The 16,075-nt window shown below is 35.4% G+C and overlaps 1 protein-coding gene across 1 annotated transcript in view; it reads left to right on the top strand.

Annotated features, from left to right (window-relative positions):
• The window catches only part of Prp5 (pre-mRNA processing factor 5), a 121,857-nt gene that overhangs the window by 28,916 nt on the left and 76,866 nt on the right, over nt 1–16,075 (top strand). The window contains exons 3-4 of the mRNA XM_081759222.1: nt 365–490; nt 12,738–12,894. Of these exons, the coding sequence (XP_081615348.1) occupies nt 365–490; nt 12,738–12,894 (283 nt within the window). The remainder of the gene's footprint in view (nt 1–364; nt 491–12,737; nt 12,895–16,075) is intronic.

Raw genomic sequence — 16,075 nt, forward strand, 5'->3', positions numbered from 1 at the left:
GAATTCCATGGACCATGAACTTCAATCTAAAAATAAAAATAAAAATAAAAATAAATAGACATTTTGTTTAAACTTATATTATTAAGATCATACCATCACATATCACATAGTACGGGTTAAGATGCTAATTTCAGACTGACATTCCATAGTGTCAGAAATACTGCATTTTATTTCTGTTCAGGAAAAGTAAGTTTGATTTAAATCATTATTTAAATATATATATATATATATATATCCGAAAATCAATCAACCCTGATTACTGTAGCTTTGGTATAAAAAATGACCCGTAACATAGATATGTATTGCAGATGAGTGATCCAGGTATCGTAAATACATAATGAGTGTTGTTATTTTATGTTTCTAGGGCCTCCAAGAGCCGCCTCCACTATAGAAGAAGCAGATCCCGTGAACGAGAGAGATCTCGTGAGCGTGAACGAGATAGGGAACTTGCTGAAAGGCATAGACGATCTCGTAGCAGAGAAAGAAGACGGTAAGTACAAATATTTGTAAATTTAGATTATCGTAATGCAGTAAAGAAAAAGTAAAAGCTGGACTTCCAGTTCTTATATTATAGGAAAATAGTAATGCGATAAGGTGCTGTAGGTTAAAATCATACATTGTTGACCACCTGATCGGCATAAACAGCTACGAATTTTAAACAGAAGAAATCGAAAGCTTACATTTTTATTTGAAAGTTTTATAATAAAAATTTTCACAAATTCAAAACCACAAACATGAAGCAAAATGGCTGAGTAAACAAGTGATAACAATACACAGTCGTCGCAGATAGGTAAACGTTAGAGCAGGTAGTGACATTTATTAGCGTGACGCACAGAATGAAGAACTGAGACGTTTGCCGTTTACGGATAAGACGTAAATACTTAGTTATTATTATCATCATCAAAGTACAGGATTAAATTGGAAATCTTTTTTATTAATTCTTTGGCTGTTGAGTTGGATTTTTTTTTTTTTTTAACTACGTTTTAGGTCAAATTTTCGAGTTTCACAGAAAATTAATATTGCTCTTTTTCTGCTCTTTCTCGATGCTGTCGATGTGCGGGTGTCAACGGTTCACAACGTAGTAGCCGTCAGGCAAAGAGACCACCTCCATGCAGTCGACGTGCCACTGTAAAACATCAGATTGGACACCATGTAGTCCTGTTAAATATGATTGCAATTGCATCCACTGTTTAATGTCGGTCTCTTCTTGCCTGTCTCAAAATGTAACGGTTGTCTGCTGCTGAAGTTCACCGTGGTCAACCATTACCTCTCCGCACAGTATTGCCTGTGGTTCGGAATGTTCCCAAATGCACATCATCCAGTTTCCCAATGATTCTTCTCCTTGTGAAGTCATCCAAATATCTCCGGGCTGTGTTGTTAAAAGTTGTAACACCACCACAATCCACTTTAACAGCTCTGACACACACACACACACACACAGTCTATTTTTTTCATTCAGTTGCTTGGTATTGGAGAAGCAGACTCATTCGGTGCTACGGTCACGCTGGCCTTACACCATGTAACGTTATCTTGCGTGTGCACGTGTGAGGGACCTCTGATAACATGTTGCCGGGCTTTCAATAATTCTACCAAATATGCAATATTTTATTTTACTTGATCTGTCCTTAGGTTTTGCACACCAGTATATATGAATCAGATATCGCTTAATATATAAAGCCTTATAGTTTAGGCATCGGGGCTTAAAAATTGAGTTCCAAGGGCAAATCATGTAACAATTTCGTATCCGATATTTTTTAATATATACCTCTCACTGATCACAAAAATGCCGGATGCCAGAAAAAATACCTCACGGGAGGGGGGGAGGAGGGGGAGAAAGCCGACATTTTAGCCATTTCTATTATTCACTATATCTCCGTAACTACTGGAGCTAGAGCATCCAAACTTTTTTTTTTTTTCATTTTGTTTGTCTAATTGTATTCTACAATTTAACTCTAGTGCATTTTTGAGCTAAATATAATGGTTTTCTTGTTATTTTCAATTTTACTCAATATTGGTTGCGCGTGACGTCAGTTTTTTAGCTACAGATTCTTTACAAGATCGAATTCGAAAAAATGTTTTTCCTAAAAGTTTTTCGTCACTTTTGCTCTTTCAAAAATGTATATCTATACTAGCGTAGAACTAATAGCGCCTGAATTATAAGTGACTTTATTCTGTCGTGTGCGAAACATTACGGCGCGGCCCAAGAGTTACCTTCCCACAAACGGTAAGATGTTAGCAGCTGATGATGATTAATATATATATAATCTTGTCTGCCTGCAAGTGTATAATCCTGATGATTAAGTTTGTCTATGATCTAATTAAAAATATCCATTTTTTTATATCAATTGAGGGGCTTTTTGGAAAATAACCCTTGTCAAATCTCAAAATTTCTTTGAAAAATGAAAAGAGAGCTTTCTCTAGTATACAGTATGAGAAACTCTGCAAATGTATTTCTTTATACGTGTCTCTGATACCTTCTAAAACGTGCACAAACATGCAGTTTTCTATTCATTTTTCTGAAAAAAAAAAATATCTTGTTTCGACAAGGGTTGTTTTTGCTACAAGTTCTTCGGTTTGTGTACTACAATGGTACAGTGCGAAATAAAGCAGGAGCCAGATTTCAAAATTACTTCAAGAGATAATCATGAAAAATTTGCCATTCACATTTTTTATATATTACCACATTTCTCTCTTAATACGTACTGTAACCGTAAGAAAAAAAGGGAAAAAATAAGATGTGCCTAACACATTTTATAAATGATAAGTTTATAAGCTGTTAAATCTTATTTCCAGAAGAAGCACTTGCCTATTATTAAGATTATATACAGTTGTTATAATACAATAAATCTATAATAAGAAACGTAATAAAAGGAAACCGTATACTTAAGAAATCTCTACAGAAGAGAACAAATTATTTGATTTCTACAATTAGTTTCAACTATGTTATGCCACTCTTTATAAAGGTAACCAAAACGTTCTGTCGCATTTTCCCACCACATTCACTCATCGATATGTCTCCTAGGACGTACCTGAAAGATAAAAAATATTACCCATCAACATCGACGACTTTCTGCCAACGTTCTGGAAGGCTATTGATTCCATCGGCGGTAGAACTTGGTGGGCCGTGGAACGAAGAAGGTATCAAGTGCATTTTGCATCTCTACTAGGGATTTGAACTGGCGTCCTATAAGGTGATTGTCCAAGGAATGGAATAAGTGATAATCGGACGGTGCAATGTCCAGGGAGTATGGCGGATGCATTAGTGTTTCCCATCCAAGGCGTTGAATGGTGTCCCGGGTCATCCTAGCCACGTGGGGCTTAGTGTTGTCCTGTAATAGGAGGACCCCTTTGCGATTCAGAAGTGCTGCTCCAGAGTTTTGAGTTTTTCTTGAACAAAGCTCGACTGCTGACAATACACAGTCACATTGATGCTCTGACCAACTGGTAGCTGTTCCCGATGCACGAAGCCGCGAGGAGTCCACCAAACAGACAAAAGGACCTTCTTTTGGTGCAGTGCTGGTTTTGGCTGGTTTGGAACCGGTTCATGGGATGCTAACCAATGATGTCGGCGCCATAGAGTTTTGTACACGTCCTACTTCTCATCGCATGTCAACAACCTGTTTAGAAATATCTCATTCCTCAGATGAGACAGCAAAGAAACACAGGTATCTGCTCGCGTTGCCGTCTGGCCCGGAGTCAAATCGTGTAGGACCCATCGACCCAACTTGTAGTGCTTCCCAAATTGATAGAGGAGCTGCCGAATTGTTTCTCCACTCAACTGAATTGTTGTCCCAGTTAATCACATGTCTGGCCACTGTTTGCCTCAATTGCTGCCTGAAGATCTTCATTTTGTATATATGTTGGTGTCCCGGCACGTGGTACGTATTTGAGTGTTTCGTCAGCGTTCTTAAACTTGTTAAACCACCGCTGTGCTGTTCGTGTAGTCACGACACCCTCACCAAAAGCCTGGCATATCTTCCGCCCCGCTGAAGCGGCGTTTGATCCCAGTTTGAACTTGTAGAGCATGCACGCCCTTATGACGCTCTGTGGAGGTCCCATGTTCACACACACAGCCCAGGAAATGAAAGCAAAAAATCCATGATTGTCGCGAAAAATTCGAGACAAGCTGAATTTTTGCCAGTTGTTAGAACCCAACTAGAGATATATTTTCTCAAAAGTCTCCACCCCTCCCCCTTGTGCTTTCCCCTGCACCCCCTTTAACATCCGATTTGCAAGGTTTTCGATTATCGCTCATATCTCCGTTATTATTAATCCTATCTTCGAACTCTTTTTACAGTTTTCTTCCTTGAACCACGATCTATAAAAAGTTATTCTTAACAATTTTCGCTAGGCCAAATACTTTAAGAGATATTCGTAGAAATATGTAAAATTCCACATTTTTATGTGTACTTTTTTCCGTTTTTTATATTTTAACTTTTGTGTATTCAATAATTTGAAGAAAAGCTTCAAATAAAAGTAGTAGAGCGCTTCTTTAGCTTTAAAGCGGTGTATATATTAATATATTTAGAGGTATGGGAACGTGTAAAAGGGCACCTTAAGAGAGCGAAGAGCGTGCTCACTAGTGCCACACACACTGGTTCCGGACAGCCACTCCCTGTGAATTGTTTAGTGGACTTTAATATGTCAACATAATAGTGGAGTGTTTCGTATGGTTTGCATCGTAAATGGTGTTATTTTGTTTCCGTTTGTGCTCATTAGGACAATCATGGTTAATTAATAGTTTTACTGAGATAAAATTTTCGGTAAGTAGTATAGATTTTACTTTTAAGTTAAAATCTCAGTGTTTATTCAATGTTCCAAATCTATCTATCGATATATATATATACCCTGAGCTTTTGAAAACACGCCAGTTGTTAAGAGCTATTATACAGGTCAAAATAGTATATTTCAGAAAAGTAAATATACCAATTAGTTTTTTATATCTAAACTGAACTTTGTCCATTAAATTACGTCACCTCACTATGAAATTTCATTGTTACTACATAGTCCATATGGAAACTTTGGACTATTTTAATTTATCAAAAGTAATACGCAGAAAATTTAATGTGTTTTAATTTATCGAATCAATTGGTATTGTAAAAAGGGACCAGAGTTACTTCCGTGAAGTTTCGAGAGTACAAACAAACAAACAAAATTCAAAAACAGCAAGAATATAGAGTGTAGTTTTCTGATTCTATGTTCTGTATTATTGCCGTTCTCTAATATTATATATATATATATATATATATATATATATATATATATATATATATATATATATATATATATATATATATATGGTGTTCCCAAATAAGTGTTAAAACTCTCAATCACCGTGTAGGGGACATCAAAAGTTGAAAAAAGTTCTTTTTAACTTCGGTCGAATGAGTGCAGCTTAAAAACTCACATGAAAGTCATACCTGCTCTATTTAAAAATGCAGATTTCAAAACTGCAAGGTGTGCGCAATAGATGTCTCAAGGGAACTGAAAAACTGCCGATGAAGTTCACTGTTGGTTTTTGAGACCCTTTGGAATGCCATTGAAGAGTTTTATTTGAACTGCAATAACACATACTGAACAACATGTGGAGATTAGAGAAACAAGAAAAAGAGACCAGGCACGTTTGGAAAAGTTAATTACATAGCTTACAGAACACAATCCGTTCACTAAGTTATCTGAGAACTCCTTTCTTTACCATATGAATATGTGTCTGATTATTCTGTCAACTTTGATGAGGCTTATGAAATAGGAGTCGCAGCGATGGAAAAAATTAAAGACAAAAATTTTAGCGATTTACAGCTTCATAGAAGGGACATGATGAAAACTTAGCTAAACCAAAAGAAGTGAAAGTTCAGTCAAAGGAAGTGACAGTCAATCCTCAACAGCTTTTCAACAGAATATTGTGTGTTTGTGACAATCCAAACAATTAAAAGAATACCTATCATATGAGCTAGCATCTAGACCGTCGTCTCTTTTTGATGATGTGTCACTCCGTAAAGACACGAAATCCTCATTGCTGAAGATATTCCAAGGTGGTTTGCAAGAAGATATTGATGCAATTGATGTGAAATTTATAGTCGATGGAGGGTTTCTGATTCATTATGTGAGATGGCCGAGTGATTCCACCTATGGAGAAGTAGTTAAATATTATTGTGACCATGTAATATCTAACTATGGAGGAAAAGCTATTATAATTTTTGATGGATATTTGGAGCATTCGACCATTAAACACGAGGAACAAAACAGAAGAGGTGCAAATAAAACTTCATACAAAATAAACTTTGAGGATAACACAAAATATTTAACAGCCAAAGAAAACTTTTTAGGAAATGGGGAAAACAAGAAAAAAATGTTGCAGGCAGTAGCATCAGAACTGAACAAGAAGTTGTATCAGTCTACACAACGGCAGAAGAAAATGCTGATGTTCATATAGTAAAAGCTGCCATAGAAAAACTAAATCAGTGTTCTAAGATCGTTGTTGTAGGTTCCGATACGGATTTATTCGTCCTTTTAGTGGCCCTTACTCCTGAGAAAGAAGAAGAAAATAGTATGTAGTTTTGTAAACAAATAGGCGGTAAGGATCAAACCAAAGCATTTTATAACATTCAAATGTTGGTTGAACAAATTTTATAACATTCAAATGTTGGTTGAACAAAACAAATCAGAAGAAGTCTCTTATTTACCCATGCAGTGACTGGCTGCGACACTACGTCTTTCTTTTATGGTTCAGGAAAGGTAAAAGCAGTAGAGATGTTGAAATCCTCGTCTGACGCTAAGAAGCAAGCTTTGATGTTTACCGAGGACAATACTTCCGAAGAAGAATTGCTAAGAAGTAGAGAACGTTTTGTATGGACTGAACAGACACTCAAACTTGAATGAAGCCCGATACTTCAAATTTACTATGCTCACAAGAAAGTCAAATTTGAGATCGAATTTCGATTTGGCTAAACTATCTCCAACAACAGAAGCATGTCAATAGAACTTACTAAGGGTTTATTTGCAAGTACAGAGATGGTTAGGAGCCAATTTGTCAGCTAATGAATGGGAATGGAAGCTAGAGTCCGTAAGAGGAAATGGAGGAGGGAGAAAAGTACTTAAACCAGTTATCTCTTCAAATCCTTTTGCACCAGATGATTTTTTGTGTTTGTATTCTTACAAAATTATTGTGGAGATTATTGTAAGTGTTGACAGATATGAATTGTTCAGCTATGTGCGAACATTGTAATGGTCTCTCATGTCACAACGCAGCAACTATGGATGAAGATCAAGACACAATTAATTATGAATAATAACATGTATATATTGTAAATAGTGTTAAATCCCTTCAATATAGACAGGAATTGTATGTATGAATTATTGATAGGATGATGTGTAAACAAAAAGTCAAGAAATAAATAATGAACTTAACCTGTGTAAGAAACATAAATTTGTAACATTAGCTAGTGGTGGGTGATAGGTCCGTGATTCCGTGAATGACAATGATTATTTTTAATAGATAATATTGTCGATTAATTCACAGCTGTTAGTCCGGGACACGGCGTGTCCATACGTGATGAATAATGAAACAACCCTATATCATATGGGTTAGGGACAAAAGCGCACCTGAACCAAAACTGACAAAAAAGATACGCGAAATTAAGATAAAATACGAGAAATATATTCTACAAAATCGGAAAAAATTTATTTACGATCATCATTCATCAAGAACGATAGTGAGTGTGACTTAAGGCAGGGACCGTGAGTGTCAAAGCTCAGGTTACCAATAAAGCCAGAAAAAGGAAGAAAGGAGCCCATTTTTGGATATTGCATAGCATAGGGGTTCACGTGGTATTTTAAGTAAACAAGGCGAGAGAGGGCGTGGCAACTCTGCGACGTTAGCAATAATGGTGAGCACGTACTTTGCTCTCTTCAGGTGCCCTTTCACACGTTCCCATACCTCTAAGTATATTAATATATACACCGCTTTAAAGCTAAAGAAGCGCTCTACAACTTTTATTTGAAGCTTTTCTACAAATTATCGAATACACAAAAGTTAAAATATAAAAAACGGAAAAAGGTACACATAAAAATGTGAAATTTTACATATTTCCACGAATATCTCTTAAAGTATTAGACCTAGCGAAAACTGTTAAGAATAACTTTTTATAGATCGTTGTTCAAGGAAGAAAAGTGTAAAAAGAGTTTGAAGATAGGATTAATAATAACGGAGATATGAGCGATAATCGAAAATCCTGCAAATTGGATGTTAAAGGGGGGTGGAGGGAAAGCACAAGGGGGAGGGGTGGGGACTTTTGGGAAAATACACTCGTAGTTGAGCCCTAACAACTGGCAGAAATTTAGCTTATCTCGAATTTTTCCCGACAAAAACCCTTTATTTCCTGGACTAACTGTCCTTACGCAAGTTCACTGTGTAACTGACCTGCCTCAACCAGGTAGTATGTGGGATATACCCACACCAACAACTGGCCTTCGCCTTATCTCCATTTGCATTCAACTGACGGTGTGAGAGCTAATTGAACACACACCTCCAAAAGCGATAGAACTTTCTTGGTTACCCTTACACTTCGAAAAAGATAAAACAAACAAACAAACAAAAAAAAAGACTGATGTCTTTAATGTGTCATTCAGTCTTCTTCATCACTCTGTGCATTAACTTATATTGAATTTTTATAGTCGCTCGGACAACTACACACTGGAGTGCACAAGAAACTGCGATTCTTACATTTGCATTTCAAACTTATGCACACAAGTTTCTGACAGCTACACATGGTAATCTCTTAACGAGCCTTGGGATTATCTTCGAATGTTTTCAAAACTGGCTTCAGAATTTGGTCCTCCAAGTACCATCCGGAGTCTTTCGGCCTTGGTAGATCAATCTCACACTTATCAAGCATTTTCCAAATTGCTGTTTGGTAATGGGATCTGTTTATATGTTGTTTCAGAGCTTCACAAGTGGGAGGTAATTTCTCCAGGCTGCATTTTCCTAAAAATGGGAGCCTAGCTTCATCACAGATCTTCGCATTAACGTTGAGGCGCTTTGTGAAAAACGGTTCTGCAGATTCTATAGTGCTTGCTGATACAGGAATCTGTCCTAAGGAAAATAAAAGGTCATAGTTTTCTGACATGAGTAAGTAGACAGTTCTTGATCATTGATGTTCCAACTGGATATGACGTTGGGGGGCGCGGTGGCTCAGTGGTAGAGCGTTCACCTCTGGTGCTTGGGGTCCCGGGTTCGATCCCAGCCCCCGCCAAGTGAACTTTGTGGTGGACAAACACCGTGCTCGTGGGTTTTCTCGGGGTTCTCCCGTTTCTTCCCACTTTCTTCATTCCACCATTTCACTCATCTCTCATCATCACCGTCTCCTTTAGCCTAACCGGCATAACCGTGGGACGTAAAACTTAAAAAGAAGAGAGAAGATATGACGTTATGCCGCATCCAAGTGGAGCATGATAAGCCATTACCTATCTTCTCATTCTCAGATAACTCGTGGCAAAGGTGGTGAACTGGAATAAACCTTCTTGTCTTTGAAATCCTGCCATCATATACAATTCTTTACAAGAAATTCTGTCATAATGGTGTTTCTGCAGCAGGAATACATCGGTGTCTCCACTCATCACAACAACTCTTTCTGAATTGTGATTCACAGTATGAAGTATCATTCTAGATTCTGATTCTTCATGCTTTCCTTCAAGATTTTGAAATCGATTTCGAAGTTTGACTTAACAATATTCTGATCTTTAAAACTACCGGAAACAACAACAGAGTTCTGAAGGTGATAATTCCAGCAATGCATTATCTACTTATGCTCTACTTACCCATGGAACTGTCACCTTTTATTTTCCCTAGGACAGATTCCTTTATCAACGAACTCTATTGAATCTGCAGAACTCTTTTTCACAAAGCTCCTCAAGATTAATATGAAGATTTGTGATGGAGCTTGATCCTACTTTCAGGAAAATGCAGCCTGGAGAAATCATCTCCAATTAGTGATGCTCGGAAACAACATATAAAGAATCCCCATTACCAAACAGCAACTTGGGAAACGCTGATAAATCTGAGCTCTATCTGCCAAGGCCAGAAGACTCCGGATGGTACTTCGAGGACCAAACTCTAACACCAGTTTTGAAAACACTTGAAGATATTCTCAAAGCTTGTCCGAGCGAGTATAAAAAGTCAATATCAGTTAATGAACTGAATGATGCATTAAAGACATCACAAATTTCTTTATATTTTCAGGACATAAGAGTGACATAACATGATCGAGAATTAATTCTAGAAATCAAATAATTTGTTCTCTTGTGTAGAGATTTCTTAAGCATATTGTTTCCTTCTTTTACCTTTCTTATATGGATTTATTGTATTATAGCAACTGTACATAATCTTAATAATAGGCAAGTGCTTCTTCTGGAAATAAGATTTAATAGTTTAAAAACTCATCATTTATAAAATGTGTTAGGCAAATCTTATTTTTGGGTTTTTTCTTACAGTTACAGTAGGTATTAGGAGGGAAATTTGGTAATATATAAAAAACGTGAATGGCCAATTTTTCATGATTCTTGAAAATCCTGCTCTGCTTTATTTCGCTCAGTACCATTGTAGTACACAAATCGAAGGACTTGTAGCAAAAACAACCCTTGTCGAAACTTTTTTTTTTTTTTTTTCAGAAAATTGAATAGAAAGCTGTAAGTTTGTGTACGTTTTAGAAGGTATCAGAGACACGTATAAAGAAATACATTTGCAGAGTTTCTCATACTGTGTACTAGAGAAAGCTCTCTTTTCATTTTTCAAAGAAATTTTGAGATTTGACAAGGGTTATTTTCCAAAAAGCCTCTCAATTGATATTAAAAATGGATATTTTTAATTACATCATAGACAGACTTATTCATCAGGATTATACACTTGCAGGCAGACAAGATTATATATATATTAATCATCATCAGCTGCTAATATCTACCGTTTGTGGGAAGGTAAGTCTTGGGCCGCGCCGTAATGTTTCATACACGACAGGATAAAGTCGCTTATAACTCAGACACTATTAGTCGTGCACATTTTTTGAAAGAGCATAAAGTGATGAAAAACTTTTAGAAAAAATATTTTTCCGAATTCAATCTTGTAAAGAATCTGTAGCTAAATAACTGACGTCACGCGCAACCAATATTGAGTAAAAATGAAAATAACAAGAAAACCATTATATTTAGCTCAAAAAGACACTAGAGTTAAATTGTAGGATACAATTAGACAAACAAAATGAAAAAAAGTTTGGATGCTCTAGCTCCAGTAGTTACGGAGATATAGTGAATAATAGAAACGGTTAAAATTTCGGCTTTCTCCCCTTCCCTCTCCCCTCCCGTTAGTTATTTTTTCTGGTATCCGGCACTTTTGTGATCAGTGAGAGGTATATATTCAAAAAAATATCGGATGCCAAATTGTTAAATGATTTGCACTAAAACTCGAAAAGGAGAGCACTTTGGTCAAGTTGATGCCTAGACTATTAACATATACAGTATATCAAAGTTCAGATATCGCATAAAATTGTAGGTCCACATCTCATACAATATTGGTGCCGAAAACAGAAGATAAATAATCATCCAATTTAAGAAAGGAGAGAATAATTATACAAGGAAAGAAAGGAATGGAGATAGAAATGAAAGCATGAGAACGAGAAAGAGACAAAGAAAATAATTACTTAATTTAAGTGAATGAGCTTGATTTTTAATCTTATATATAAAAGAGAATACTTTATATAGAATATCTGATTATCTCTTCCAACATAAAATGTAAGCATTAGTTCTACTTTTTTTAAAAAGTTCCTTTAGCACGTTTATTGTTTTAGCTTGTCATCTCTTTTTAGCATCTACGCTATATGAAATATATTCGTAAAGTTTAATTTAAGATCACAGTTACATGTGTTCTCAGCGGGAATCAAATTAGGTCTTCCGCATTCTATAATTTGTATTTATTTATAGAAGCTATTGGATGTGTATCTATTATTAAAAACAATTCTTCGATGTTGCATCCTGAAGTACAGAACCATAACTTAAGGATATCTCTGGATTCTTTCTCAGTGCATCTCCTGTTACCTTGCATTACACCACCCACTAAAACGAAAGTATAGGTTCTCTCAATCCATTAAAATCAATGCTAAAATAGCTACTAAAAAGTTTTTTAATGCTGATTTTGAAATCACTCGTGAAACAAGTGGGCAAGCGTTAATCGGTAGTGCTTCGTTTATTCTTTATAAATTAACATAGTAGTCTCCACCTGCATTGTTGGTGACAGTATGTTCTACTTTTTGACATTTCTCAATTCTCGCAGTTACTGAAAAGAATACATACTTCCAGGTGTAAAATACATTTTTGGCATATAACTACTTTCTTTGTAATTAGTGTCTACATCTTGAGCCATAATAATTTCCATTATAGTATGAATTGAACCAACTTTTTCCTCTTTACAAAGATTTTACATTGAAGCATGGGTTTTTACGGTTGGGCAGAACCTATAACTATGTTTAGTGGGGGAGTTGTAATAGAAGATGCATTGAGAAAGAGTCCAAAAAAGTCCTGAAACAGTATGCTGTTGTGATTTTATAGTTCAGGGTGCAAAAAGGGATTTTTTTTTTCTAATGTAATATTGTAGTACGTTTTTACAATGTATTGCAAAAAATAAGAAAGTAATAGTAGTAGATTGAAAAGTGTTGTACTTCAATGAGTTTCGTAGTAATAAATCTATATCGCAGAAGTAGAAGTCGAGATGGGCGTTCCCCACGATCGAAGAGACATCCGGAACTAAAAGACAGATCAAGATCTCAGTCCAAGGAGAGAGAAAAGAAGGAGCGGACGTCAGAAGAGAAAGAGGAGGGCGATGAACCCTTCGACCCCACAAAGTTGGACAAAGTAAGTTGCGGTAATCTTTTGCACATCAGTCTTTAATAATACTTGTTGATATGTCACCTAAATTCTCAGGTATGCATTGCTATTTTCTTCACGTTAATCTAAAATTTCTCTTCATATATTGTCCTGCTTAACTATAGTTGTAAATGTGCTTTTGACACCAAATAATGATATGTACTTCGTGTTACATATCATGACGTCGGTCTTTACATAATCTATTTTTCGACAAATTATCGTAAACATATAAGTAATATCAAGCGAGTTCAAGTTTATTGAGGCAAACGTAGCGAGCTTCTACCTTTCAACTCAACCGGCATTTGTGTGTATGTGTGTGTGTTTATGTTTGTGTGTGTGTGTGTGTGTGTGTCTGTTCCACTATAACTCCAATAAAATATATTAGACTTGAATGAATCTTGGTGTGTACTTCCCTTCAACTTTCCGAAGTAACCCTGTTGTTTGGGATTGAAATCCAACAATGGATGGTGTAAAAGAGAGCAATATCTTTCCCATGTTGCAAATTTACATACATAGTAAACTATCTTCCGGTATAAAGTGTGTAAAAATTATTTGATTGTGATAAAACTATTTTTTCTATAGGGAATTCTGATAATCTTCGTTGATTGTGGTTGAAATCGGTCAAGAATGAGCATATAAAAGGGGCTATGTTCTGCCAACTTCGAAGTTTTGTTATTTAAGTAATCTAATGAGAAAGTAATTTTCCTCAATAATTAATAAAGGAATGGACCCTGTCGTCAGCTGTGCAGAATTGATTCTGCAGTTTTCCGGCTTCCCAGTTAGAAAGGTGAAGAAGAAAGCACGAATTGAACGCGTAAAAGGTTCTTTCGGAAATAATAATAATAATACTGATAAATAATTTGTTACGTTCATTTCCATCAACGTGGAAGTTTTTATTGTCCCCATTATTGGGGCATTAAAAATATAGTAGGGAAAAAGAAACAGTATGAAGTTTATAACTTGAAAAAAGAAAATAAATAAAACGTGAGATTATATTGAACCTAAATATATATGTATGCGTCTCCGACGCGGGAGACTCGGGTTCTAGCCTGAGTGTTCATATGGTTCGGCTTCCACTTTAGATTGTAAGTGTACGTCTCATATAGCCCCGCTGCTGAAAGGAACGCTAAATTCCAATCCAACGAACCATTGAACTAAATATAATGTAATTTACATTATAAATGTGTAAATTAAATTTTAAAATACTGTTCCTTGTGTGTTGTTTCAGGTAGGGAGAAATTGTACGTATTAATAGTTGTTAAGACTAATAACTCTATATCGCACTATGTCCACGGCAATCATCATATTAAAACCAATAACTCTATATCTTACTATACCCACGGCAATCATCATATTAAGACCAATAACTCTATATCTTACTATGCCCACGGCAATCTTCATAATTAAAGTTAGACCTACACTTAATTGAAACGACTCAATATTTGATCAACTACTCATACTTCATATTTACTACTTTAATTACTACAACATATCTTCGTTCTATATCATAGCCATAAATAACTCTTTTCTGTTGTTTATAAGACAACTGTCATTAATTCTGATTTGTAATATGAATTAACAACAGTGATGTTTTCTTTCTTAAAACAAATATTATATTAAATATATTAAACACTGTTGATCGAATCCAATATCTCATATCCCGTATCAGACAAGAAGGGCGGAGTTTCTTTTCTAATAGTAGTATATTTGGGTTTTGCGTCCTGTGTTCCGTTATAATAAGGGAGATAATGAAAAATTAATGGTGAAAAGATAATATATAATATGCGTGCCCTGAGTGGGACTCGAACACATATTGCATATGTTTGGTGATCTCTAGCCTCTCGCACTGCTTAGACTGCTCAACATGTCAGTTGGCTGGTTTGAACGTTTGAAATGGAAATTGATGTTTGTTGAAGTCAGTAATAAACCAAGTAATCATGTTCATGTTAAATGTTATTAATACGTAGTTAATGAAACTAACTTATAAGGTTTTTCCCACTCACCTACATGTTCCCTGAAGACAGATATAGTGCATAAACATGTGCACATTGTTTCAAAAACTATTTGTTTTTTTCTTTTTCCGACAGTAAAGATTGTCATATTTTTTTTTTCTTTTTCACACGTACCTATTTCCTACATATTTTACTATTGAGGTTCATTGCATGTGTTTTGTCTTGTGTCTGCTCACTTAAAAATTTATAACTTGGAAGATGATTGACGTAGCTTAGTCTACAAAATATACCTAACAGTTTTTCAGTGGTATTGATTTCCATTTAAACACAATTTTTTTTTTCTTTTTAAGAGCACCTAAATAACTCATCTAACCTTATTTTGTACAAAATCCGTTAAATTGAAACATTTTCTAGTATCGTTGTTCAGTGGCCTTCTTTAAATTTATTAAGAACAGAGTCGTTTAGTTTGTTTGCGCCTCGCCTTCATTTTCTGTGTATATGAAATCATTGTTGCCAATTCATAATTGCAAATTGCTTCATCTTTGGTAATTTTTGTACGTAGTACTTTTATTATTAATAATAAAATCTGATATATATATATATATATATAGTTTAGCAATGTTCTTTGTTATTGTAATCAGTGAACACAGCATCTTACTACTTGATTTCTTTTTTCTGTGTTCAATTTTTTGTCTTATATAAAAAGCCTCATATACTTCTTTTTATTCTGGACGGAAAGCGGTGCAAGAGTTTAAAAATAACTGTAACTTATAAGATTTTGTAATAAACACGTAAAACATTCTTTTGAATTTTTCTCTTACTAATAACTTTACATTTGAATGTTTTTTAAGTTGTTTTTTTAAGCAGAGCTCTGGTAGTCTGACTCCTGAAATGAAGTTAAATCTTCAGGCATAGAGAAAGGGATAATTAAAGCGAGTACGTAATTGCGAAAGAATTAATGGAGTGGGAAATTGGAGAGAAATTGAAAAACTAGAAAACTCACGAATTTAATTCTGACTGACACAAGCTTACATTAGCTTCGAGCAATCCAGGAGTTCTTCGCATGACAAGTGAGCACTCTTATCACTGCACTGATTAATTAGGCGTGCCCCACACTAACAGTTCATCTTGTAGCAGTATTGTTTAGCTCAGGGATTTTGATGGCATTTTCTTCTATAGAGCCAATGTTACACTTCTGTCAAGCGTTTGCACGTCTT

This window comes from Thermobia domestica, chromosome 5 (genome assembly GCF_964235325.1).
Source record: "Thermobia domestica chromosome 5, izTheDome1.hap1.1, whole genome shotgun sequence".
In the NCBI taxonomy this organism is placed as follows: Eukaryota; Metazoa; Arthropoda; class Insecta; order Zygentoma; family Lepismatidae; genus Thermobia; species Thermobia domestica.